This window comes from Pangasianodon hypophthalmus, chromosome 20, assembly GCF_027358585.1.
Source record: "Pangasianodon hypophthalmus isolate fPanHyp1 chromosome 20, fPanHyp1.pri, whole genome shotgun sequence".
NCBI lineage: Eukaryota > Metazoa > Chordata > Actinopteri > Siluriformes > Pangasiidae > Pangasianodon > Pangasianodon hypophthalmus.
This window is the reverse complement of record NC_069729.1, coordinates 21,037,671-21,061,008: the sequence shown is the minus strand read 5'-3', so window position 1 is coordinate 21,061,008 and position 23,338 is coordinate 21,037,671. Positions and strand designations below refer to the sequence as shown.

Below are 23,338 nucleotides of genomic sequence, written 5' to 3'. Positions count from 1 at the left end.
ACTAGAATAACATATAAATCAGAGGCTTCAAACTCAGCATTTGTGACCCTGAAGCACCGTAATCAAAGTATATATATAAGTAGATAGATAGATATAGGTATAGATATATATATGACTGTGCAAAAGTCTTAGACACATGTACAGAAAGCAAAGATTCAAAGGAGCAAAGATGCCTTCAAAAATAATGAAATTAAATGTTTCTACATTAAAAAAAATCCTATAAAGAGCAGTAAACAGTAATAAATGAAACAAAGTCAATATTTAATGTGACGATCCTTCACTTTAAAATAAAATAAAGCAGTATCTGAGGTGCAGTGTGTGCAGTTTTATAAGGAAATGAGCTGGAAGTGTTACTGAGCATCTTGCAGAAGCAGCCACAGTTCTTCTGGAGACTTTGACTGTCGACTCGCTTCTTATTTCTGCAGCGAAACCCAGCAGCCTTCATTATGTTTTTATCTGAAAAGTGTCTTTTATGGAATCTGCTGCTTTCTTTACTGACATACAAACATTTCATTTTGTGCTGGAAAACTAATGTTTGGAATCTAAAATGTTTTTGTACTGAATCAATAATGTAGAAGTCAGAAAATAAACATCTATAACAAAGTTCATACTAAAAAACAAATAGGGTGCAAAGACTTTTGAACAGTACTGTATAAAATGTATACAGTACTTCATTTTATATTTATATATATATATATAAAATGAAGGGCCAAACAGGAAACAATTATATGAAATCTGAATATATAGTTATAATTCTGAATTTATATTTAGAAATCATGAATATATAAATGTAAATCCTGAAAATATAGTTATAAACTCTGATTATATATTCATACATTTTTTCAGGAATATCGATAGACAAGCTCTTAATGTTTCCATATTTGACTAAAGCAATAAACATCCTGGCTGTAATCAGTTTTTGTTTTTGTCTCAATAAAATCATTATTCGTCAGCAGATTGTTGATCATTTCCCTCTCAGTGCTGCTGAATTCTGCAGAAAAGCTCCACAGCATTAACACTGTTAACAGACTGTCGGGACCCTGCGGCACTACGGCCGGCCTTCTGTACAGTCGAGGAACACACTCCGTTCGGTTTAGATAAGAGATGTGCACTTAAAATAATTATATAATAGTACAATATTTGCATTGATAAATGTAAATGTGATAAAGTTTTCATGAAAAAATTCAGTAAGAACATCTGTCTATTGACATGCCTGATCATAAAGATATATTTATATTGAGATGTAGACAAAATATTTTCACGATTTAAACATTTATATATTCAGTTATAAATATATATTCAGAGTTATAACTACATATTCACAATTTAGATTTATATCTTACGATTTACATTTATATATTCAGATATACTTTATGTTCAGGATTTATAAATATATATTCAGATTTTGCATATTTATTTCCTGTTTGGCCCTTCATAACATATATATATATATATATATATATATTCCAACTAACTATAATAACCTATTCTCTGAAATATTAGAATACGATATTTCTAAAAAAAAAAATAAAGTGCTGCTGCAATGAGAAACAGGATTAGCCAATTGAGATGTGGAGGTGAGAGACGATGAAGTAGCTGCTGGAGTTTACTGCAAAAAAAAAAATCAGGATTTATAATATAAGGTGTCGTTTTCCCCTATTATTAACATTATTTTAATAACTTTCAGTGTCATAAACGTATCTCATGGCAACGTTATTAATATGGGAAGTTTATTTGATGGTGCCTTAAATGATTAAGTTTGTATCATCGCCGCTCCTCCTGCTGTCTGACTTCCACCTGAAATGCATGAGAGCGTCACACTTAACAATTTAACGGTACAGATCCGGAAAACAATCGATATTTTACTTGCTGAAATTCATTTCTGGTTCTGAGTCGTTTTCGGGCGTGAGTGTGACTTACATCAAGCACAGCAGGTAGGCATTGACTTTAACCTGCGTTTCAGCACTGTGAGACGTGAGCTTGTGTGTGCTGTACAACAGCGGTCGCTACGCTACGGCTCTGCTGTGAATTCTGTGAAAATGTTCAGCAGAAGTGTACTACGGGTCGTTTCAGTCTTATTTTCTCCATGTTCATGCAGACTAAATAAAACCAGGCTGCGTTTCCTGCATGCGGATTCGGCCCGTGGGCGTTGTGTTTCATACTGTATGTGTCTGATAAAATAAGACTCCGCCCCCAATAAATAATATCAGCATATAAAGGTAACAGGAAACAGGAACTGTGGGGAAAAAAACAGGAAGTAGAAAACAGGAAGGGAAAAGGAGGTGTCACTGATAGAACTATACTCTTAAAGATTAAAAGTGTTTTTGAGGGTTCTTTGGATATTTACGGGTTCTTGGCTGTCTGAAAGTATTCTCCTTGGAACCCTGTTTAAAACAGAACCCTGTCCTGCTGTAGGGCTCAACACAGAACCTTTAAGTTCCCCGAAGCTGAACTGCAGCGTGTCGACATCACGCAGTACATCACAGAGCACTGTAGGGCCCCCGTCTCTCTCTCCATCTCTCTCTCCGTCTCTCTCTCCGTCTCTCCCTCACTCTCACCCTCTGTCCCTCCCTCTGTCTTTCCCTCACTCTCACCCTCTGTCTCTCCCTCCGTCTCTCTCTCCGTCTCTCCCTCACTCTCACCCTCTGTCTCTCCCTCCGTCTCTCTCTCCGTCTCTCCCTCACTCTCACCCTCCGTCTCTCCCTCCGTCTCTCTCTCCGTCTCTCCCTCACTCTCACCCTCTGTCTCTCCCTCCGTCTCTCTCTCCGTCTCTCCCTCACTCTCACCCTCTGTCTCTCCCTCCGTCTCTCTCTCCGTCTCTCCCTCACTCTCACCCTCCGTCTCTCCCTCCGTCTCTCCCTCACTCTCACCCTCCGTCTCTCCCTCCGTCTCTCCCTCACTCTCTCCCTCTGTCTCTCCCTGTCACTCCCTTACTGTGTCCCTCATTATATCCCTCTGTCTCTCCCTCCATCGCTCCCTCACTCTCTCTCCATCTCTCCCTCTGTGTCTCCCTCATTATATCCCTCTGTCTCTCCCTCCGTCTCTCCCTCTGTGTCTCCCTCACTCTCTCCCCCTCATTCTCTCCCTCACTGTGTCCCTCATTATATCCCTCTGTCTCTCCCTCCGTCTCTCCCTCACTCTCTCCCTGTCTCTCCCTCCGTCTCTCCCTCATTATATCCCTCTGCCTCTCCCTCCATCTCTCCCTCACTCTCTCCCTCATTCTCTCCCTCATTCTCTCCCATTTCATTATTTTCTCCTCCTTCTTTCTTTTTTCCTTTTCCTCACTTCCTGTATTTCACACATCTTTACTCTCTCACATTCTCCCTATTTCTCTTGTTTTTTCTCTCTTTCTGTTTTTTTTTGCATCCTCTTTTTTCATGACTAAGTATGAAAAACAAATTAAAACAGTAAAAAGACAACAATATTTATTTTAAACTTTATAATTTTAATTATTTCTAACTGCAGGTGCACATTGTAGGGCCTACCTCTCCTCTTCATTACTTTCTCCGCCTTCTTTCTCTCATTTACTGTATTCCTCACATTTTTCTCTCACTCTTATTTTCAGATTTTCTCTCATTCTTGTTTTTTTCACATTTTGCATGAAAAAGAAAATAAAACAATAAAATTAAAAGCTGCATAATTCCTTGGCTTCTTTAATTACATTTAATATCTTGTTCACTTCAGTTTTCTTGAAAAATGGTGATTATTATAAACTTTTTTAATAATCTGCAATAATGTCAGAGGGGAAAAAAAGAACATGATCTTCTGCTTTATTAGAATTCCTCTTCAGTTAATATATTCTTTTATAAATTAATAAATCTTGAATAAATTTCTCACGGCTTTGCTTTTTTTCTACACAAAAAGGGACCCAAAATGTAAATTAGTCTTCACAGTTATTAACTAAACCTCACTTGTATAAGAATCTCATTATGTTTGCATTTATCCATTAAAATAACTAAATGTAATGTTAAAAAATGAGCGTAATGTACAATAACATCCAGAACCTGAACCTGTGGCCACATGCATACAGCACATGCAGATTAGCTTTGAAAAATGATAGATGTGTGTGTCAGGAAGTCCATTTTTGGTAATGAGCGGAGAGAAAGAAAGTCGTAAAAGCAGGCTCGGCCTCGGCTAATTAAATGATTGCCATAATTAACGTTCGCTTAACAGTCAATAAAAACGGCGCAGGGATTATGGCACGGTCCATACATTATTCACCGTTTTACAAGGCAGCTTTTAATGACCTCATATATCTGGTTGGAATGTGAGGCACGTTGCCATGGCAACGGGGCATATTTTATTTCCGTTTTATGCGTTTCTGTCTTCATTTATATTTGATCTGCTTTTTAGCTGCCTGGAATCAGACGTGCTGAGAGTTTGGACCTGAACTGAGGTGTTGAACATTTCAGCAGTGAAAGTTGTTTTTTTTTCCAGTTTCTATGGAATTGATGAACATTCAGAAAATTTACTTTAAAAAAATATTGTCCTCACTGAAGTTTGACTAATATACGGTACAGAATCAGAGACTGCAGTAATGGATTTGGTTCATTAGCCGATAAAGCAATAAATATCGGTGTTTATCGGGTCAGTGAAAAAGGACAAGGGCAGAGAAGAGAGAAAAAAAATGAAGGATGAGGAGATAAAGAGAGGGAACGAGTCGTCTCGGTTTTTTAATTAAAAGTGTAGAGGGAGAAGGAGCGCTATTAATCCTCCTCATCGCCTTCAGCTACGGCCGTAAACGCAGGCGAGCATTCAGCAACGCATCCGTAATGAGAGAGGAGAAGAAATAAAAGGAGTGAAAGAAAGAGTGAAAGAAGAAAAGAAGGTGACAGCAGAGGAGAGGAGGGAAGGAAGAACAGCTAGTTTAGAGGCTGTAAAAAAAACGGAGATGAGCAACACCACCATGTTCATAAAAACAAAGCAGAAAGAAGGAACGGTGGAAAAAAAAGATGGAGGTGCCAGAAAAGGTTCTTCAGCGCACAATCACAGAAGAACAAATTCTGGTTCCCTAAAGAACCTCCAGATCCTGTTCATCATTTTTCCATCACTGTTGATAGAGGGATGCATTAGTTCTCTGCAGCATCAACAAAACTGATTAAAGATCCATCAGTCACGAGGTTCTTCTTCAGCTCTTCTATAGCATCATTCTGAAGAACCTTTTGGGTTGTGCCTTTTCTTTTTTTCAGGATTGAATAAAGCTAGAAAGAAAGCTTATGAGTTGATAAAAGCAAAAAAAATGGATGAAAGGAAGTTAAAAAATTGGTGGAAATGGAAAATCTAAATTTTAAATGGATTTAAATGGAAAAAAGAATTGAAAAAAGAATAAAATAAAAAGAACAGATGAAGGAGAAAGTAATAGTGAGACTGACTGATCAATCAATGATAGACAGACTATATGGCCAAAAGTATGTGCACCCCTGACCATCACACCCATATGTGCTTGTTGAACGTCTCATTCCAGATTTATTCCTGTGTGTTTGCTGTTATAATGAGCTCCACTCTTCTGCGAAGTCTTTCCACTAGATGTTGGAGCGTGGCTGTGGGGATTTGTGTTCATTCAGCTACAAGAGCATTAGTGAGGTCAGGTGCTGATGTTGGGATGTCGAGGAGGTCTGGGGTTCAGTCGGTGTTCCAGTTCATCCCAAAGGTGTTCAGTGGGGTTGAGGTCAGGGCTCTGTGCAGGACACTCGAGTTCTTCCACTCCAACCTTCACACACCATGTCTTCATGGAGCTCGCTTTGTGCACAGGGGCATTGTCATGCTGGAACAGGTTTGAGTCTCTTAGTTCCAGTGAAGGGAAATTGTAAAGCTACAGCACACAGAGACGTTCTATACAACTGTGTGCTTCAGACTTTGTGGCAACAGTTTGAGGAAGAATAACGTGTGTGTGATGGTCATGGGGTGCACATACTTTTAGCCATATAGTTTAGATAGATAAATAGACAGATATGAGCAAAAAAGAAGTAAAGAAAAAAGACCAAAACAAAAATATGGAAGAAAGAAAGAAAATAGGCAGAAAAGCTGATAAAGAAAACTAAACAAAAACCATATTTTAAATTTTTGTAAAAATATTCTTTTATCGTCACAATGATGCTGAAATTCTGGATTATTAAAAATACTTTATTCAAAAGTCACTTTAAAAATGACATCATGAACCCATCGTCAATAAATAAACCATTTTATTGACAATTTCATTCACAAAGAAAAGGATTTATAAACCTCTTGGTTAGTGTGTTCAGGCAGTAATTATTAGGAGTGTAAACCTCAGACTTCATTCCATACGATTCAGTTCATAAGGCAAAGGTTCAATATTTAACGATAACTCAGCTACAGTGAATCTGCTACGATGATGAACAGAAGGAATATTTTAAGTTTACGGACAAATCAGCTTGCTAGTCTGTTAAATTATTTACACATCAGTTTAAATATAGGAATTTTTACACACCAGTTCAGCCTTTGTTCTTTTTTTAATAATAATTTAATTCTGATTGTAGCCTCGAATCAGTTTTAAATTAATGCATCGATCCAAATCACCTGATCTTCACACCGCGACTGATTATAAACTGATTCTATGCCAATGAACTAGTTAGTGGATTATTCTGCGCTACAGTAATCTGATAACCGATTACATCTTAATGTGCAGCGAAATTTGGGTTTGATTGGATTTATAATGTCAGAATAAATTCAGAACGTTTTATTCACTGAGTAAAAACCTCACACACACACATTCAGAAAATAAATAGCACACACATTCACACTATAAATCACACACACACACACACACACACACACACACACACAGAGTAGGCTTGCACAATTCTGTTTTTGACACGTTACACTCCTCTCAAGCACATGATGTGTTGTTGCAGATATTAACTAGCAGCATCAGGTTTTCCTGTGTGTGTGTTTTCGTGTGTGTCATTGCCGCATCTCACCACAAGGGGGCATCAGCAAACTCACTGCAGAGAAAACACACAAACCCTGAACAAGGCTGTGGAGCTGGAATTAAAGACGCATGCAGAAGACTGAGGGACGCGTTTCTCTCTCTCTCTCTCTCTGTGTGTGTGTGTGTGTGTGTGTGTTGAGGTCAACTAGGACAGAAAAACTTAACAGTGTTTATCTTCTGCTTGATAGAAATAACATGAGTTTAGGTGACGTCATCTAAGGGTCAACATCAAACAGGAAGTTGACCCCAAAAAATATATTTTTTAATATATGATGCGTATATGTATAAGATGTGCTACTGCAAAACAGTAATAATAGTAATTAAGTCCAAATCATGTACAGATATATTTATATTTAAATTATATTATAGATTATATATAGATTATATTTAAATTAGGTTGGATTTCAGATATGTACACTATATGGCCAAAAGTATGTGCACCCCTCCTGATGATTCAGTTCAGGTGTTTCAGCCACGCTCATTGCTCACAGGTGGATAAAAATCAAGCACACAGCTGTGCAGTCTGCGTAGACGAACATCTGCAGTAGAATGAGTCGTAGTGAAGGAGCCACCTTTACTACAAGCTCATCCAGGTGTGATGTTCAGGGGCGCTGGTCAGGGGCGCTGGTCATGTGTGATGGTCATGTGTGATGGTCAGGTATCATGGTCATGTGTGATGGTCAGGTATCATGGTCAGGTATCATGGTCATGTGTGATGGTCAGGTATCATGGTCAGGTGCGATGGTGAGGTATCATGGTCATGTGTGATGGTCAGGTATCATGGTCATGTGTGATGTTCAGGTGCGATGGTGAGGTATCATGGTCAGGTGCGATGGCGAGGTGTCATGGTCAGGTGCGATGGCGAGGTGTCATGGTCAGGTATCATGGTCAGGTGCGATGGTCAGGTATCATGGTCATGTGTGATGGTCAGGTATCATGGTCAGGTGTGATGTTCAGGTGCGATGGTGAGGTATCATGGTCAGGTGCGATGGCGAGGTGTCATGGTCAGGTATCATGGTCAGGTGCGATGGTGAGGTGTCAACATATTTTTGGCCATATAGTGTATCATGTGTTGGGGATTTTATTTGATTTTATTTATTCATTTTTTTAAAATTCAAAAATTCAAATTAAAATGAAAAGATGCTCTCAGTATCCCCAAATTCATCCTAAATATAAAATCCGCTAATTATTATTATTATTATTATTATTATTATTATTATTTACCTCCATGCATTCTCTTTGATCTCAGATGGAGTCTGTGGTTCACTCTCCCAGCTCTCTCCCACATCCTTTAAAAACACACAGACAATACTGATTGATTCATCAATAAAAACCTGACTATGAGCTTTAACTCCGCCCCTTAACCTAATTTTATAATCGCAACCATTCAGAATTCTAGATATAAATTCATATAAATTCATATCATTATGATTATTGATAGTGTGTGAATAATGTTTGTGGATCACCGTGTGTGTGCTGTGTGTCTCCTGCTCCGTGGGTTTGTTCTCCTCAGGTTCCTCCGTCTGGAGCAGATTCAGTCTCTCAGCTTCCTTACTGTCAGATTTCTGCAGAGTCGCTGCTGCGCCGTCACTGTTCACTAAACGCAACACAGAGTCAGTGCTCGCTTCCCCGCATCCCCTTATACACACACACACACACACACACACACATATATAACACACACATACATACATACATGCATACACACACACACACACACACACATATATAACACACACATACATACATACACACACACACACACACACAAAACACACACACACACACACATATATATAACACATACACACATACACACACACACACACACACACACATATAACACACACACATATAACACACACACACACACACATATATAACACATACACACACACACACATATAACACATACACACACACACACATATAACACACACACACATACACACACATATAACACATACACACACACACACATATAACACACACACACATATAAAACATACACACACACACACACACACATATAACACATACACACACACACACACACATACATACACACATATATAACACACACACGCCCATGCATACACACACACACATGTATACATACATACATGCATACACACACACACATATATACATACATACATGCATACACACACCAATACATAGGTACATATACACACACACATATAACACACACATACATACACATACATACACACACACATACACACACACACAACACACACACATACATACGTAAAATTTCAGGTCAAAAATCATTATGTTCAGGTCTTTTTTACGCCGATAAAAAAAAAAAACACCTGATTATAAATATATTAATATTCACAATTCTAAACTAGCAAAATATCCTTTCTTTCTTTCTTTCTTTTCTTTCTTTCTATGTTTACTTGATCTTTCTTTCTTTCTTTCTTTCTGCCAGTAGAAAAAAACTATTTCAGGCCTGAATTTTAGTAAAAATGTCCAGGTTTAATAATCGTATATTTAGTTTATTGTCGTCTTATAATTTTAAATACTGGATACATTCGACTCTGTTCAAGATCATTTTTTATAATGTTGAAAAAGAGAAGTGTAGTGAAGGACGTCATCAATATTTCATCAGTTAAAGAAATGAATTCTGTAGAAACAGGTTTTATTGTGTGTTCGGTTAGAGATTGTAATATTTTGTGCAGCTTGTTGAAGTTCTGCTCTTATAAATGTGCAGCGGATCACATGATTTCTTATAGAATTGTCGTATAAATGGGGATTTTGCGTAAAGACAGACCCACAATCCTGCTGCCGGAAGCCGCTTCAGCCCACGCAGCGTCCCGCTCCCTCTCCATGCGCAGCCGGAACACTCGGATATGATCCAGAAGCTCCTGTTCGGGAAGAAACACACCATCAGACTGAACGTGTTCATAAAGCAAAAGCTCGAACCTTCAGTGCGAAGCCGTGCCTGTTTCTCCAGCTGCAGCTGCTCTCGCTCCTTCTGCATGGCTCGGACACTCGCACGAAGCTCCTGAGCGAAAAAACACACAACACACAGCAACGTCACACACTGTTTTATTTTCATAAAAATTTATTCAATATTTCAGTTTTAAAGAAATTTTAAAGAAATTTTCCACACAGACAGAAAGACAGTCTGAAATCACCCACGGCTTCACAGCCGACTAATCAGCAGCTTGGAATTATACACACACACACACACACACACACACACACACAGTGCAGATGCACATGGTAGGCCGTCACTCCCTCACTCACTTCTTTACTTTCTTCTCTTTCTTCTTTCTGCTTATTTTACATATTTATTTATATTTCATATTTATTTTTTCTATGTTCTTTCCTTTTTCTCTTTCTTCCTGTATTTTGACTTTTTTCTCTCTCATTCTACAACTTTCTCTCTTGTTTCTAATTCTTGTTTTCTCTTATTCTCTCCCTCCCACCATTTCTGTCTGTCTTTCTTTCTTTCTTTCTTTCTTTCTGTCTGTCTGTCTGTCTTTCTCTTTCTTTCTTTCTTTCTTTCTTTCTTTCTCTCCACCCTACATCAGTAGCTGCTACAGTAAATAATTCTTTCTTTCTTTCTGTCTTTCTTTCATTCTTTCTTTCTCTCCACCCTGTATCTGTTCTTTCTCTCGCCCCTCCATCAGTAGCTGCTACAGAAGGCCAGGTTACTGACTGCTCTCTGAGTGATCAGGTGTTTAATTCTCCGCTGTAGTAAAGGAAGCGAGTGCTGTGGTGAAAATCTGCATTACGCAACAGTGATGATCATGTGCACTCCAAACCCTGAAACACGACCGAGCCGTGTGTTAAACACCCTGAGCATGATGATGACTGTTTAATTATAGACACACACACACACACACACACAGGTTTGTTTACTCGGTTGCATGCTTTCTCGTTCCCAAGCTCCAGCTCCAGTTTCTCTCGCTCTGTTCGTTCTTCCTGGAGCCATTCTTCCTTCTTCTGCAGCTCATGACTCAGTTTTTGGACTTGTTCCTTATCCAGCTGTCAGGATCAAAAAATAAAAGAAAAGAAAAATAAATATAAATAAAAAATAAATGTCCTAATCACCCAAGTTACCAAGTTTGATAAAACTGTATGACAAAAAAAGAATCTAACATAGTAATGGCTAAATACAATGTTAGGAAAAACATAACAAGGGATAATGAGCTAAAAAATAGATAGATAGATAGATAGATAGACTAAACACTTGCAAATGAAGACAAAAGAAAAACACAAATTTAATGCAACATGTTAAATGATTTATAACAAAAAAACGTGACTAAAAGGGCCACAGTACCATTTTTTCCCAGATAATAACAGGAAGTAGCTCTCACCTCTGCATTCTTCCTCAGGTTCTCTCGTTCTTTAGCCCACGCCGCTTGTCCTTCTCGGAGGCTCAGGTTGGCCTGTGAGAGCTGCAGCGCCATTTGAGCCGCCTGCAGTCGGATCTGGTGAAGCTCGGCCTGGTTCTGGTTCTGCAGCGCTCCGAGTTCACTCAGGTTTCGCCGTAACGCCTCTGCACTGCGCTCGCTGTTCTCCAGACGCTCCTGAAGAACCCGCATCTCCTCACGACAATGTTTACCCTCCATCTGATATGGAAGAAAAGAACATTTCAATCAAGAAGAAAAGACAAACAGATCATAAGCACCAGGGTCTCGCTGTTTGAAGACACTTCACTCGAGTCACCTGTAATTTCCTCCTCTCGTCCTCCTCATCCTTCCTTTGCGTCGTCAGCTTTTTTATTCTCTCTTTCATCCTGCACACAGACGTTTATCTTTATACAGCAGCTTTGCTAAACTATTGTCCAAATACTTCAGCTTTATCATCGAGTCTGCTCTTCTGGTTACTAGAACTTTCCAGAGTACTCAATTTTACAAGACTGAAAGTGTTATAAATTAAAATACATTACATGAGTGTGTAATAAAGGTATAAAGTTTTCTGGAAAATATATATATATATATTTCAGGTCAGATTTTCTACATCTTAGAAAAAAAAGAAATCTAGATGCCTTAAAGTCCCCATGAAATGTCTTGAGAGCCAGGATTTTATTCCGTATGCTGATGTATTTCCTCTCAAAACAGGAACTCAGAGTGACAGCGTGTTGAAGTGTTTGAACAGCCAATAGCGTTTGCGATACACTAAGCCACACCCATGCCTGACAGCAGCTTAGCAAGCTAGCTAAATATGTAGAAGACAGAAAAGTTCATAGGGAGAGGGTTTTTTTCAGCTGTTGTCCTTTAACCAGGACAGTATCCTAGACAACGAGACGCCGTGTGTGTTTGACGTTATGCACTGAACAGCTCCAAGTTGGTAAGACACGCCTCCGAAAAGTCACATGACCACCAACTCGCAAACTCCACCCGTGAACTTCAACCAACTGTTGGAATAGTGTGTAGGAAGACACACGGCCAAAAACACAGATGAACCATGTTTACTGCTAATGAGCTATTGTAGAGCGAGACACGCCCCTAGGGGCGGGGCATATACATGTCCTAGAGAGCATTTAATTGGATGAAAACATGACCAGTACAGGATGAGTCATCAAAAATGTTTTATTGTTTTCCCAGAAGTGATGAACTAAAACGTGTATAACTCCAAAATTAAAATTAAGACAAAAAGCTTCAGAACACTGGTTCTGATTTCAGGGCTGATTTAAGGGCTCTTCAGTTGTTCAGTTGCCAGAGATGGTTTCAGACTAGAGCCTTTTGAGGAAGTACAGAACCCGTAACTTTACAAAGAACCTTCTGAAGAACCCTTTGTGTAAGAGCGTAGTGTCTGAGGCTTGCCGTGGATTTAACTCACCTCTCTAACTCAGCCTCGGTGTCTTGTTTCTGTTGCACTAAGCTGCTCACATCCTCCTCCAGGTCTTTAATTCGCTGCTGATTTTCGGCTCTTTCTGTTAACAAGCTGCTAAACTCCACTGAAATGTTTTCATGAGACTTTAACACATCCTGAGAACAAAAACATCAGCAGCAAAATACAGTAAAATGCTGAGTGTTGAAGCGGAGTTACTGTTACCACACTATAACAGCACATTCCCAAGTGTTTTATTCCTCTTCCACCACAGCAACTTACCAACCATTCCAGATTCCTAATTTATATTTTCCGTTTATAGTTACATTTAATGTTGAATGAAACGAGTTCGTTCCTGTTGTCACTTACGTTATAGCAGCTATAAACAGTCGTTTCCTCACCACCCTCTCTTTATTCTCTCTCTTCAAGTTAATAAGATTAAAAAAACACAGCTTGTTACGCATGTTACTGAGAAACCGCAAAGAAGCGTAAACTCCTATGTCCTGAAGATGTCGGAAAACTTAAAGTTACAGCTTCACCTCTGACTGTTACAAAGTGCTGACACTGGAGACTCCTTCCATGAATATTACATAAACATCTTACAAAATATCTATAATTACACGCACATTTAATTCTTTTATGTGGAGCGTCCACTGTACCTGTGAAGTCCCTGTGAATGAGCTGTTACTATGGAAACAATAACGTATTAGAATAACGCATTAATATAAACCTGTGATTTGCAGCTGCACTACTGTCAGAGCTGCTGTTATAGAAAATTAATCAACACCTTCTGACCAATCACCTTTTGTTTGTCCTCCATTCTTTCGATCGTCTCGATGCTGCATCTCAGTCGTTCTCTCAGGTCTTTGATCTCGTTCCTCATCTCCGCTCTTTCCATTTCGAAGTCTTTCCTTTCCATTTCGATTCTCTCTGTGTGTTTCTCCAGTTCCATGCTGGACGCTCCGAGCTTCTTCTGCAACAGCGACAGTTCTTTCTGACAGGCTTCCAGGTGGCTCTGTTTGGGGGAAAAAGTGGGGAAAATGGCAACGTATTCATTTTGAAAAAACAAGTTCATCAGCATTGAGGCCTTGTTTTTACTACACATTGGATTAACACTCCATAAGGAAACACCTGAAATATCTAATGGACGTTTAGATGGAATGGAAATCTATACCTTTAGGGGTTTAAACACAGTGACATTATTTGTATCTGTATCTGTTTAGTGCTCTAAATATCTGTATCTGTATTCAACTTTGAACCCGAAGTGGGCGTGGCCTAAACAGGAAAGGTTTTTCTTTTCTTTTCTTTTTTAATAAAGATGCGGATGAGTCTATTTTTCCTTTAATCCCACTCCAGCAGTTATTTGTGTTTGTACCTGTCCATAGTATTTGCTAATGCATTTAGTAGGGTCTATTTCTCAAAATATAAACAAAATAATAGCTGAATTTAAACCACTGCAATTCTGACCAGGCAGGTACTAAGGATGAATGAATGAATGTTTTAAATTTGTATTTGTATTTGTTTTTTATCCACTTAGAACACAATGCATACATATTCCGTTACATTTACGTATCATTAGCATAGCTGTGTAAATGAAACTCATGTACATCATATTTATACTGTTTAATGGCATTTTTACTGTTTAATAATTTCCCAAAAACAACAAGAAACTAAGAAACATAATCATCCAACGTGACTTAAACCATTCGAATACTGTCCTTGAGAACTTTAGCTTAAATTTCACTTAAGCTAACATTTAGTAAATTCTGTACATCAATTATAGATCATGCGTGATTAGTAATAATACTGTACAAGAACACTGTGTGGATCATATGACACTGAAATCTCACAGCTTCCCTTTGCTTCTGGGAATAAACAGTGATTTATGTGAATTATAAAAAGTATAACAGTCTCAATTTAACCTTAAATATGACCATTATGCGCTAGTGGTTTTTTTAGTACTAGCTTGCGTTGATTTAGCTAGCTTTCCAGACTGAAAATTTGTACATTAAGAGTAAAAATACGTCATACAGGGTTTTTATAACAGCCAATAAATAATATTTAAAAAAGTGAAACATTGCAATCTTTGATTCTTTTCGATCATAAGCATAAACTTGACAAATAATTTTATCATTTTGCAAATTTGTTGTACGTTTTCTGTATTCTCTCTGTTTGCGTTTCTGACCTGCAGTATCTGAGCTCTTGGCACAACAAGCAGCAAGTCTTCTCCTTCGTTTTCCTCCTCTCCGTTTCTCTCCTCTTCCAGAGTCACCAGTTCATCCAGAGGTTTCGGAGCGCTGAAGGTGAACTGAGGACTTACTGCACAAATCTCACCCAGCTCGTCTACATACACAAACTGGTACGCTGCAGGGCCGGGGCTCGGCAGATAAGACGCTGGAAGTGAAAGAAGACGTCGCCTTGTTAATTATTAATTATCTGTTTGTAAAATTCATGTTTACAATTTCAAAGTTGATCACAGAGAACAGCGAAAGCATCGATAATATTTACAGAAAGCTAGCAAATGATGTTATTAGGTTAACTAGCAGTTATTAGGTTAACTAGCAGTTATTATGATAACTAGCAAACCAACATTAGTTTGCAGAAGGAGCTAGAAAGGCAAAAACTACAAATAATTTATATTAATAAATATTTTAATATATATATATAATTTAATATACATATTCTAATATTTTCTAATGTTTTCATAAAGCTAATTGGCTCTACTTTCTTTTGTTTATTGGATTTTTTTTATTATTAATTTTTTATATTTAAAAAAAAAAAGTGTAATGGCCAGAATGTGTAATGTGCAGGAGTAGCTAGGAAAAAATTAAAATAAAAATTAAAAAATTTGAAAGCTAGTAACATTTTCACATTTCCACCACACTGACTGCTAACATGAACACTCACTTGGTCCTGAGACAGAAATGCAAAAACATCACTTAAATTTACTGAGTAATGTTTTCATAATGCCAATGAGTCCTACTTGCTTTCAATTTATGTATTCATTCATTTAGTTAGTTAGTTAGTTAGTTAGTTAGTCAGTGGTGGTTGAACAACTCTAGTTTTTTATGTTAAAAAAAAATCTAACGAGCACATGGAGAAAAAATACATTCCCAGTGATAATTGATCATACTTGCTTTCATCGTTCATTCATTCATTTTTTAAATTTAGCTGGAATTAATTCTTTGGATGAAAAAAAATGTAAAAATAAAGAAAACTTAAAATTAGTAAAAAAAAAAAAAATACTCACTATAAAATGAATTCCATCTCCTCCTACTGTCATTTCCTTTCAATTCCTTTTAAAATGTTTTAATTTGTAATATTTTTAAGATGAATTCATTTGTTTATGGTAAGAGCGATGAGTAACAGCATGCTTCCTGACGTACGGTGGAAGAGGATGCTGCAGTTTACGTCTTTGCCCAGTGAGTAATCTTCAGGAGCAAGAGCCCAAATGTAAGTGTGATAATCTCTCACGGACGTCCAGCCGACCTGAGACCAGAGAGAATAACGACACATCGACAGTCGGGTCTGAAAGTCTGAATACACTGAGAGGAATTTTAACAGTTACGATAAAAATAACTGATTTTAGACAAGTCAGGATCATGACTTGGTCATTGAGAACATTTGGAGGCTGAGAAGATTTTAATTTTACCTTGAAGAGCCCGATCCAGTCACGGCAGCTCCAGTTGTGTTCACGGGTCAGCGTATAGCGACATTCCACTCTGGTTTGAGGGAAATACGTCTGAGCCACGTTCCTGAACTTCACCTTCCAACGCTCTTCCTTCTCCATGGCAGTTTCAGAGAGTCAGAGAGAAGATGGAGCTTCTGTCCTGGAATAAATTAAACAGCTGATGAAGCGTGATAGTCAGCTAACGTGAGGTGATGAACGCATTCAAAACTGAGGACCTGTAGCACTGACAAGTTTCTCCACTCATCTACAGAGCTTCATCAGTTCTACTGAAGGATGGAAAGAGTTCTGTGTTTCACACCACAGCACTGCTGAATGCTGGACTCTGATTGGTTAGAAGGTGTTGATTATTTTTCTAATGACAGTAGTGCAGCTGCAGATCACAGGTTTATTTATAATTAATGCACTCGTTTTAGTACATTATCATTTCTATAGTAACAGCTCATTCACTGGGACGTGTACAGCGGATGCTCTGCTAATATTTAAAATGTGTGTAATCGTTTATGTAACATTTATGGAAGGAGTCTCCAGTGTCAGCGCTTTGTAACAGTCAGAGGTAAAGCTGTAACTTTAAGTTTTCCGACGTCTTCAGGACAGAGGAGTTTACGCTTCTTTGCGGTTTCTTGGTAATGTGACGTAACAAGCTGGGTTTATTTTTGTCTTATTAAAGTCAAGAGAGAGAAAAAAAAAGACAGAGAGAAGCGCTGGTGAGGGAACGACTGTTTATAGCTGCTATAACGTAAGTGACAACAGGAACTAACTTGTATCACTGATGTTCCTCAACATTAAGCGTAAATGGATAAAAAATATGACATAACGTTCTTTAATAAATAAAAACTTGTAACAGTTGGCAAATTGCTGTAGTATAAGAGGAATAAAACTCTTATTTTCCTTTAACAGCACATTCTGAAACATTTTATTCCTTACATCTTCTCATGACCTTCCTAAGACACCAAGCTGATACTGAAAAACTAGCCCTAAAACTAGCGCTCACATCTTCTGTGAAAAGTTGCACCATTTCTAAAATTATTATTTACAACACCCAGTAAGATCACACTACTAACCTGGAAAGCTAGAACTCTCTAAACCGCACGTTAAACAGAACATCCATCATTAGAACCCATCAGAGAAACTCCAAGTCTACAACACCACCTTCACCTCCTTCCTTTGTCCTGTTTTGTTAAATTGTGTTGTTCTGGTTTGTTGTGAGTCTTTTTTTTTTCTTACAAACTTCACAGACTTGGGTGAACAGCCAATAATTATTTTTATAATTATTTACCTTTTAACAAAAAGCACCTGAAAACACTGAAGGTGTGTTTGTGTAAATAACTCATCAGACCAGCAGGGGGCAGCAGTCTGTATTCATAAAAATAAAAATAATAAAAATCAGAAGACCAGAAGAGCAACACTTCCCCTGCTCACACCTCTACTACACTGCGTGTATGAACAGTAAACACTAACATGGTGTAATATTTAGAGTTTTAGTATTTAGTAATATTCAGCTTGGGCCTTAGCTACAATTTTCACGCCACTCTAAATGCGTCGAAGGTGTAAACGAGCTTACAATTTCATATGAAACATTTAAAGCAGTTACAGGTTTTTATAGTTTTATTCACTTTTTGTTTTAAAGAGGTTTTTTGTTTTCTCTCTTTTAACATAAACATAGACATACACACATAGACACACAACATGACATCTAAGCTAGCATAAGGATGTCATTGAGCTGTTATTAGGCCTACTATAAGATTTATCACATGTGCATCATATTTTCATAATAAATCATAAGTAAATCAATATTTTTAGCACAAAGGTTTTGCTAGAAATGTTTTGCAGATGGATTGTACCAAAGAATAACACACAGGTGTTCAAAGGTACAACTTTCCAACATTCCCTGGATATCCGATCATTATTTCTAGAACAAATTTATTTTTGATTCTTCAGACCTGCTGTATGAACACACACACACACACACAGTCACATGGAGAACATGGTGTTTACACTCCACTATATTTAGCTGTTTTCCAAACAGCTATTAGATTTCGGAGTGTTGTGAAATGACTTGACATGATGTGCTAAGAGCGCTGCTTCTAGGAATGTTTATTCACGGCAAGTGCTAATGGAGTGTATATCAATGCAGAGACATGACTTCAGTCATCTGAGTCATCACTGCAAATAAACAAGGACGGGCCACACAAAACACAAAACATGTTTATTTTTGATATTTTAATTTATAATGCCTTTTTTTTAAATAAAAAAAATGAACAATGCCACATAATAAATGTCTATAAATTTGTTTGTTATTTTTTATTTAAATTTGTATTTTACAATTTTAGGCAAAGTATCAATATGTCACAGAATAAAAAAAAATTCTAAATTAAATTAAATACCTACCACCCATTCAAAATTCTTAATCTGTATTAAATTTTATTTTTTTCCTTTATAGATTATTTTTAGGTGATGGATCAATATTCCAGAAAATAAAAAATAGATACATGACCAAGTTATGGCTGAAAAAAGAAACTGATTAAAAAGATGTTCAAATAAATAAATAAATAAATAAATAAATAAATAAATAGGTTACATTGATCATTCTGGAATTTGTTCATTAAAACATGAATTTAAAAATAAAAATTAATAATAATTTGCAAGCCACTCATTTCATACATTTCTATTTTTTTTTTAAAGTAAAAGTTACAGTAAGAACATTTCACTCTTACCTTGTTGATGTTGAATCAGTTGAAATTCAGACTACTTGGAGGGTTTTTTTGTTTGTTTTGTTTGTTTGTTTGTTTGTTTTGCAGTCAGGACTCAGGACTCAGGACTGAGTTTGTTGTCTTGGGACTGAAGCTGATCCTGAAATGCCGGCAGAAAAACTCGGGCTTCACGTTCACCTTCAACAACAATAACAAAACGCACGTGCGTGCTTTGACCGCTTCCTGACTGGTGCATCATGGGAAATGAAGTTCCCACACGGTGGACCACGTGACAGCTTCGACACGCCCCCCCTGTTTTCATACTGATGACTTTATTTACCCGCGTTCTTTAAAAGCATCTGTACTGTTATTTCTGTTATTGAAAAAAAAAGATTGCTTATACATATACAGTAATATGTAACCTATTTATATATATTTGTTTATATGTAAACTTGTACTTTTATTGCTAGTTTTATGTATTTTAAGACTTTTCCATACTACTATGAGTTACAAACTAAATTTCACCTCACTTAAACGATGAAGTAAAATCAATTTTATCCTTTTTAATTCTTTTTTCTTCTCAGATGCGACTGAAAACTATAAACAATATCAATATCAATAACCAAAAAGTAGTTTAGGAGTGAAGTGACACTGCATGTCCTCATATCTGGATGTCACAAGGATAAGGAGAAATTTTGGTGCTTTTGTTTGCTTGTTTGTTTGTTTGTTTACTTGTTTGTTTGTTTTTTTGTGGTCATTTTGCTCAATGCACTGATCAGACTTTCTGCAGAAATCACCACTAGATGGCAGTGTAACTTAAAACAATTTCATCAGTATTTACATCTTTTTTAAATCAGCCTGTTCTTCAGAATACTGGTGCATTTATTTAAAATATGAACCTATAAGATAAGAAACATTATTAAATTTAGGATATCAAAGTGTGACAGAGGCATGGTGTTAGGAAGTAAAATAAATAAATATAAATATGACTTTGGCAGTGTTTTAATGTGATTTTGTTCATGTTAGAAGCAGTGAATTTGTTAATTAATTTGTTTACAAGTAAAAAAATAAATAAAGATGGAACTGTGAAATCAATATTTTAAGGAATTTTACAGGTTTAAAGTTTTATTTTAATCTCAGTTAGGGTTCAGATGCTTTTATTGTGTTATTGTATTGTATTGTCACTCATACTAAGTCTAAAATAATATGTAGTAAACATATATCCAGTCCAGGTGATTGACTCTCCAGGCCAAAGTTTCAAGAGCTATCGTCGTGACATCCTACAGTGCAGAAGTTTCAGAAATTTCATTCTCTATCCATCCTCTAAGCCACAGCTTCCCAACCCTGGTCCTGGAGAACCTCGCGTCCTGCACATTGTAGTGTTTTCCCTGCTCTAACACACTCACTTCTTCACAGAGAGAGCTGTGGAAAACACTACACATGTGCAGGACAGGAGGTTCTCCAGGGTCAGGGTCAGGGTCAGGAAGCTCTCTCTGAGTCTTCATCATCAGTGCCATCATACAGCGACGGTGAGCTGGTAGCTTCATGCTGCACAGAGAAATAAGCTAATTGGCTTTAACACACTGAGCTGTGGCTGAAGGGGGAGGTGAGGCCCTGGTTTTACAGCAGAACAGAGACGCTTTGCAGCAGACGGCAAGACAGAGAGAGAGAGGGAGAGAGAGAGAGAGAGAGAGAGAGAGAGAGAGAGAGAGAAAACAACACCGTGTTCACTTCAAGCAATGAAGACAAGAAGAAACAGTGTGCATTTAAAAAAAAAGTGTGTGTGTATGTGTGTGTTTGGGGTGGAGTGCAGGGTTTGGAAAATTAGGAAAATTTGTTAAATTAAGGCATCGTATAATAAAGATAAGAGCCAGACAGCATGTGGGCATGTGGAATGGATTTGTGTTAGCGTCACTGAGGTGGGTCAAGACTCAACACACACATCAAAAAAATCACAAAGAAGAGACTTTTAATGCATTGCCTTCTTACAGTGGATTAAAAAATGACCTAATTTTTTATAGTATATCATCTTTATCATCATGCAGCTCTACAGACATCATCAGTGCCCTAATCATCCCTGAGATGAAGCTGAAGAGGAAGAAACCTGGGGATGAACCACAGCGCAGCAGCAGGGGGAGCTCATCGTCCTCCAGCAGCACCATGTGCCATGTTTATCTCTTTCTGTATCTCATGGAACACAGTGAAGATATGAGTTATTACTGGAATCTGTGCACTGTTGATAAACCAGATAGGTTAGTGTTAGTTAGCGGTTAATCAGTGATGGAGGATTTTTCGACCTTGTGATGTCAGAAGTAGGAGCTTTTTTAAAAAAATATTTAAAAAAGGACATAATAAATAAATACATACACAAAATTATTCCATCTTTCTGAAATAGTAATGGCTGAAGTGATGAAGTCGTGAACCTTGGAGAGTCTTTCCACACTGAAGTGACTCATTATGATCCAAAAACACTTTTCTAATGAAATGTATTGTAAGATTAAGATTAAAGATAAAAAAAAAATCACTTATAAACATAGGCTAAGTTCATTTCCAAAACGAATGAACGTTACATTTTGTTATGTTTGTTCATTAATCTTCTGTAAGCGCTTTATCCTGATCAGGGATCCGGTGGATCTGGAGTTTATCCCGGGAACGCCCAGGGTGAGGTGGGAATACACCCTCGATGGAGCACCAAGCCATCACACACACACATCCACACACTCAGTCACACCCAGGGGTAATTTAGAGTCATCACCCCACTGTGTGGCATGTTTCAGGGAGGAAACCAGCGAGAACCCAGAGGACAGAGGGAGAACTCGGTACAGACAGGAACCTGAGCTCAGGATCAAACCAGAGACTGTGAGGAGAGAACTCTACCCCAGAAATGCTGTAAAAGCTCAGAACTTGTACACTTCCTGTTTAGTTCCTCGTTTTTCTAAATTCCCTAATCGTCCTAAGTGGACTGTAGTGTGAAGTTGTTTGAAGTGAGAGGTGAAGTAGGTCTTTTACAGCAGTATGGAAACGTTTGCAGCAGATGACAAGGAAAGAAAAATCAATCAAGACAACAATCAAGAGATGAAAATAGTGTGTGTGTGCATGTGTGTGTGTGAGTGTGTGTGTGAGATGGAGTTACTCTTACAACTCTGAAGTTGATTATTTTTCATTATAAAAGTCATACTATTTATCCGTTTATAGTTACGTTGTGGAAAGTTCCCATCATCACTTACGTTATAGCAGCTATAAACAGTCGTTCCCTCACCAGCCTCTCTTTTTTCTCTCTCTTCAAGTTAATGAGCCAAAAAAAAGGAGCTTGTTACACGTTATCGAGAAACCACAAAGAAGCGTAAACTCCTATGTTCTGAAAATTTCGGAAAAGTTTTACATTTAAAACTTAAACCCTGCTTTTGATGCCTGAGTTGTTGAACCTGACTGCTTCTGTTATGATCACAATCACAATTCTAACATGTGAACACAAACTCTCTTTATCTCTTGGACATCTACATGATGATATCATGGAGTATTTTTATCATGGAGTATTTTTATCATGGAGTATTTTTTTTAATCATGGAGTATATTTATCATGGAGTATTTTTTTTAATCATGGAGTATATTTATCATGGAGTATTTTTATCATGGAGTATTTTTATCATGGAGTATTTTTTTTAATCATGGAGTATATTTATCATGGAGTATTTTTATCATGGAGTATTTTTATCATGGAGTATTTTGTTATAATGGAGCATTTCTTTTTATCATGGAATATTTTTGACTGCTGATGATTTTTTTCCTTCCACTGCAAACTGAAAAGGTCCAACAATCCCAAGCTTGTGTTTATAAGAAGTCTCGATGATCCCTGGATTTTTCTTCTTCTTTTTTTTCTTCAGTTAAAGTGTGAAGAGATGAATCTTTGGGGAAAAACTGGAGCGATTGCTTTGGTCTTTATGGGTCTCTCAGCCAGCGTATTCCTGCTTGATTATGTGCCAAAATGTCAGTGCAAATCATAATCGAAGGCGAGATTCAGGGTCAAGGTCATTACAGGGGGGAATTAAAGCGACAGGAAAAGCAGGTGGATGTTGGATGTGACTCTGCAATGCAGGGTGATTTTTATTTATATTTATTTATTTATTTTTATTTTGATGAGCAGAAAAAACTCAGAAATTTAAAAGTGGAGCATAAATCAAGTGTAAGATCAAGTAT

The 23,338-nt window shown here is 37.4% G+C and overlaps 1 protein-coding gene across 5 annotated transcripts; it reads right to left on the bottom strand.

The window, feature by feature from the left end:
• Positions 1 to 6,165: 6,165 nt before the first annotated feature.
• Positions 6,166 to 19,357, bottom strand: calcoco1b (calcium binding and coiled-coil domain 1b). 5 transcript variants are annotated; one of them, XM_053227279.1, is made up of 14 exons: positions 19,166 to 19,356; positions 16,413 to 16,590; positions 16,147 to 16,249; positions 14,946 to 15,154; positions 13,563 to 13,775; positions 12,770 to 12,918; positions 11,654 to 11,723; positions 11,302 to 11,556; positions 10,832 to 10,969; positions 9,918 to 9,980; positions 9,747 to 9,840; positions 8,416 to 8,546; positions 8,174 to 8,238; positions 6,166 to 6,984 (listed from the first exon to the last, which is right to left on the bottom strand). In XM_053227279.1, the coding sequence occupies exons 2-14, from the start codon at positions 16,548 to 16,550 to the stop codon at positions 6,960 to 6,962; spliced, it is 1,653 nt and encodes a 550-aa protein (XP_053083254.1). In that variant the 5' UTR covers positions 16,551 to 16,590; positions 19,166 to 19,356; the 3' UTR covers positions 6,166 to 6,959. The 5 variants fall into 5 exon arrangements, with proteins under 5 accessions (XP_053083254.1, XP_053083253.1, XP_053083252.1 ...); XM_053227278.1 differs by having other exon boundaries at positions 6,166 to 6,962; positions 16,413 to 16,585; positions 19,166 to 19,355; XM_053227277.1 differs by having other exon boundaries at positions 6,166 to 6,962; positions 19,166 to 19,354.
• Between the last annotated feature and the right edge of the window lie 3,981 nt (positions 19,358 to 23,338).

What these genes read in the sequence shown, in the direction of transcription:
- calcoco1b (XM_053227278.1), bottom strand. Translation starts at nt 16,550, where the DNA reads ATGGAGAAGGAAGAGCGTTGGAAGGTGAAGTTCAGGAACGTGGCTCAG. An exon ending in ACTGGATCGGGCTCTTCAAG is followed by an intron (nt 16,250 to 16,412) that starts GTAAAATTAAAA and finishes CTCTGGTCTCAG; the next exon opens with GTCGGCTGGACGTCCGTGAG. An exon ending in TTCCGGCAGCAGGATTGTGG is followed by an intron (nt 8,547 to 9,746) that starts GTCTGTCTTTAC and finishes TGTTGCGTTTAG; the next exon opens with TGAACAGTGACGGCGCAGCA.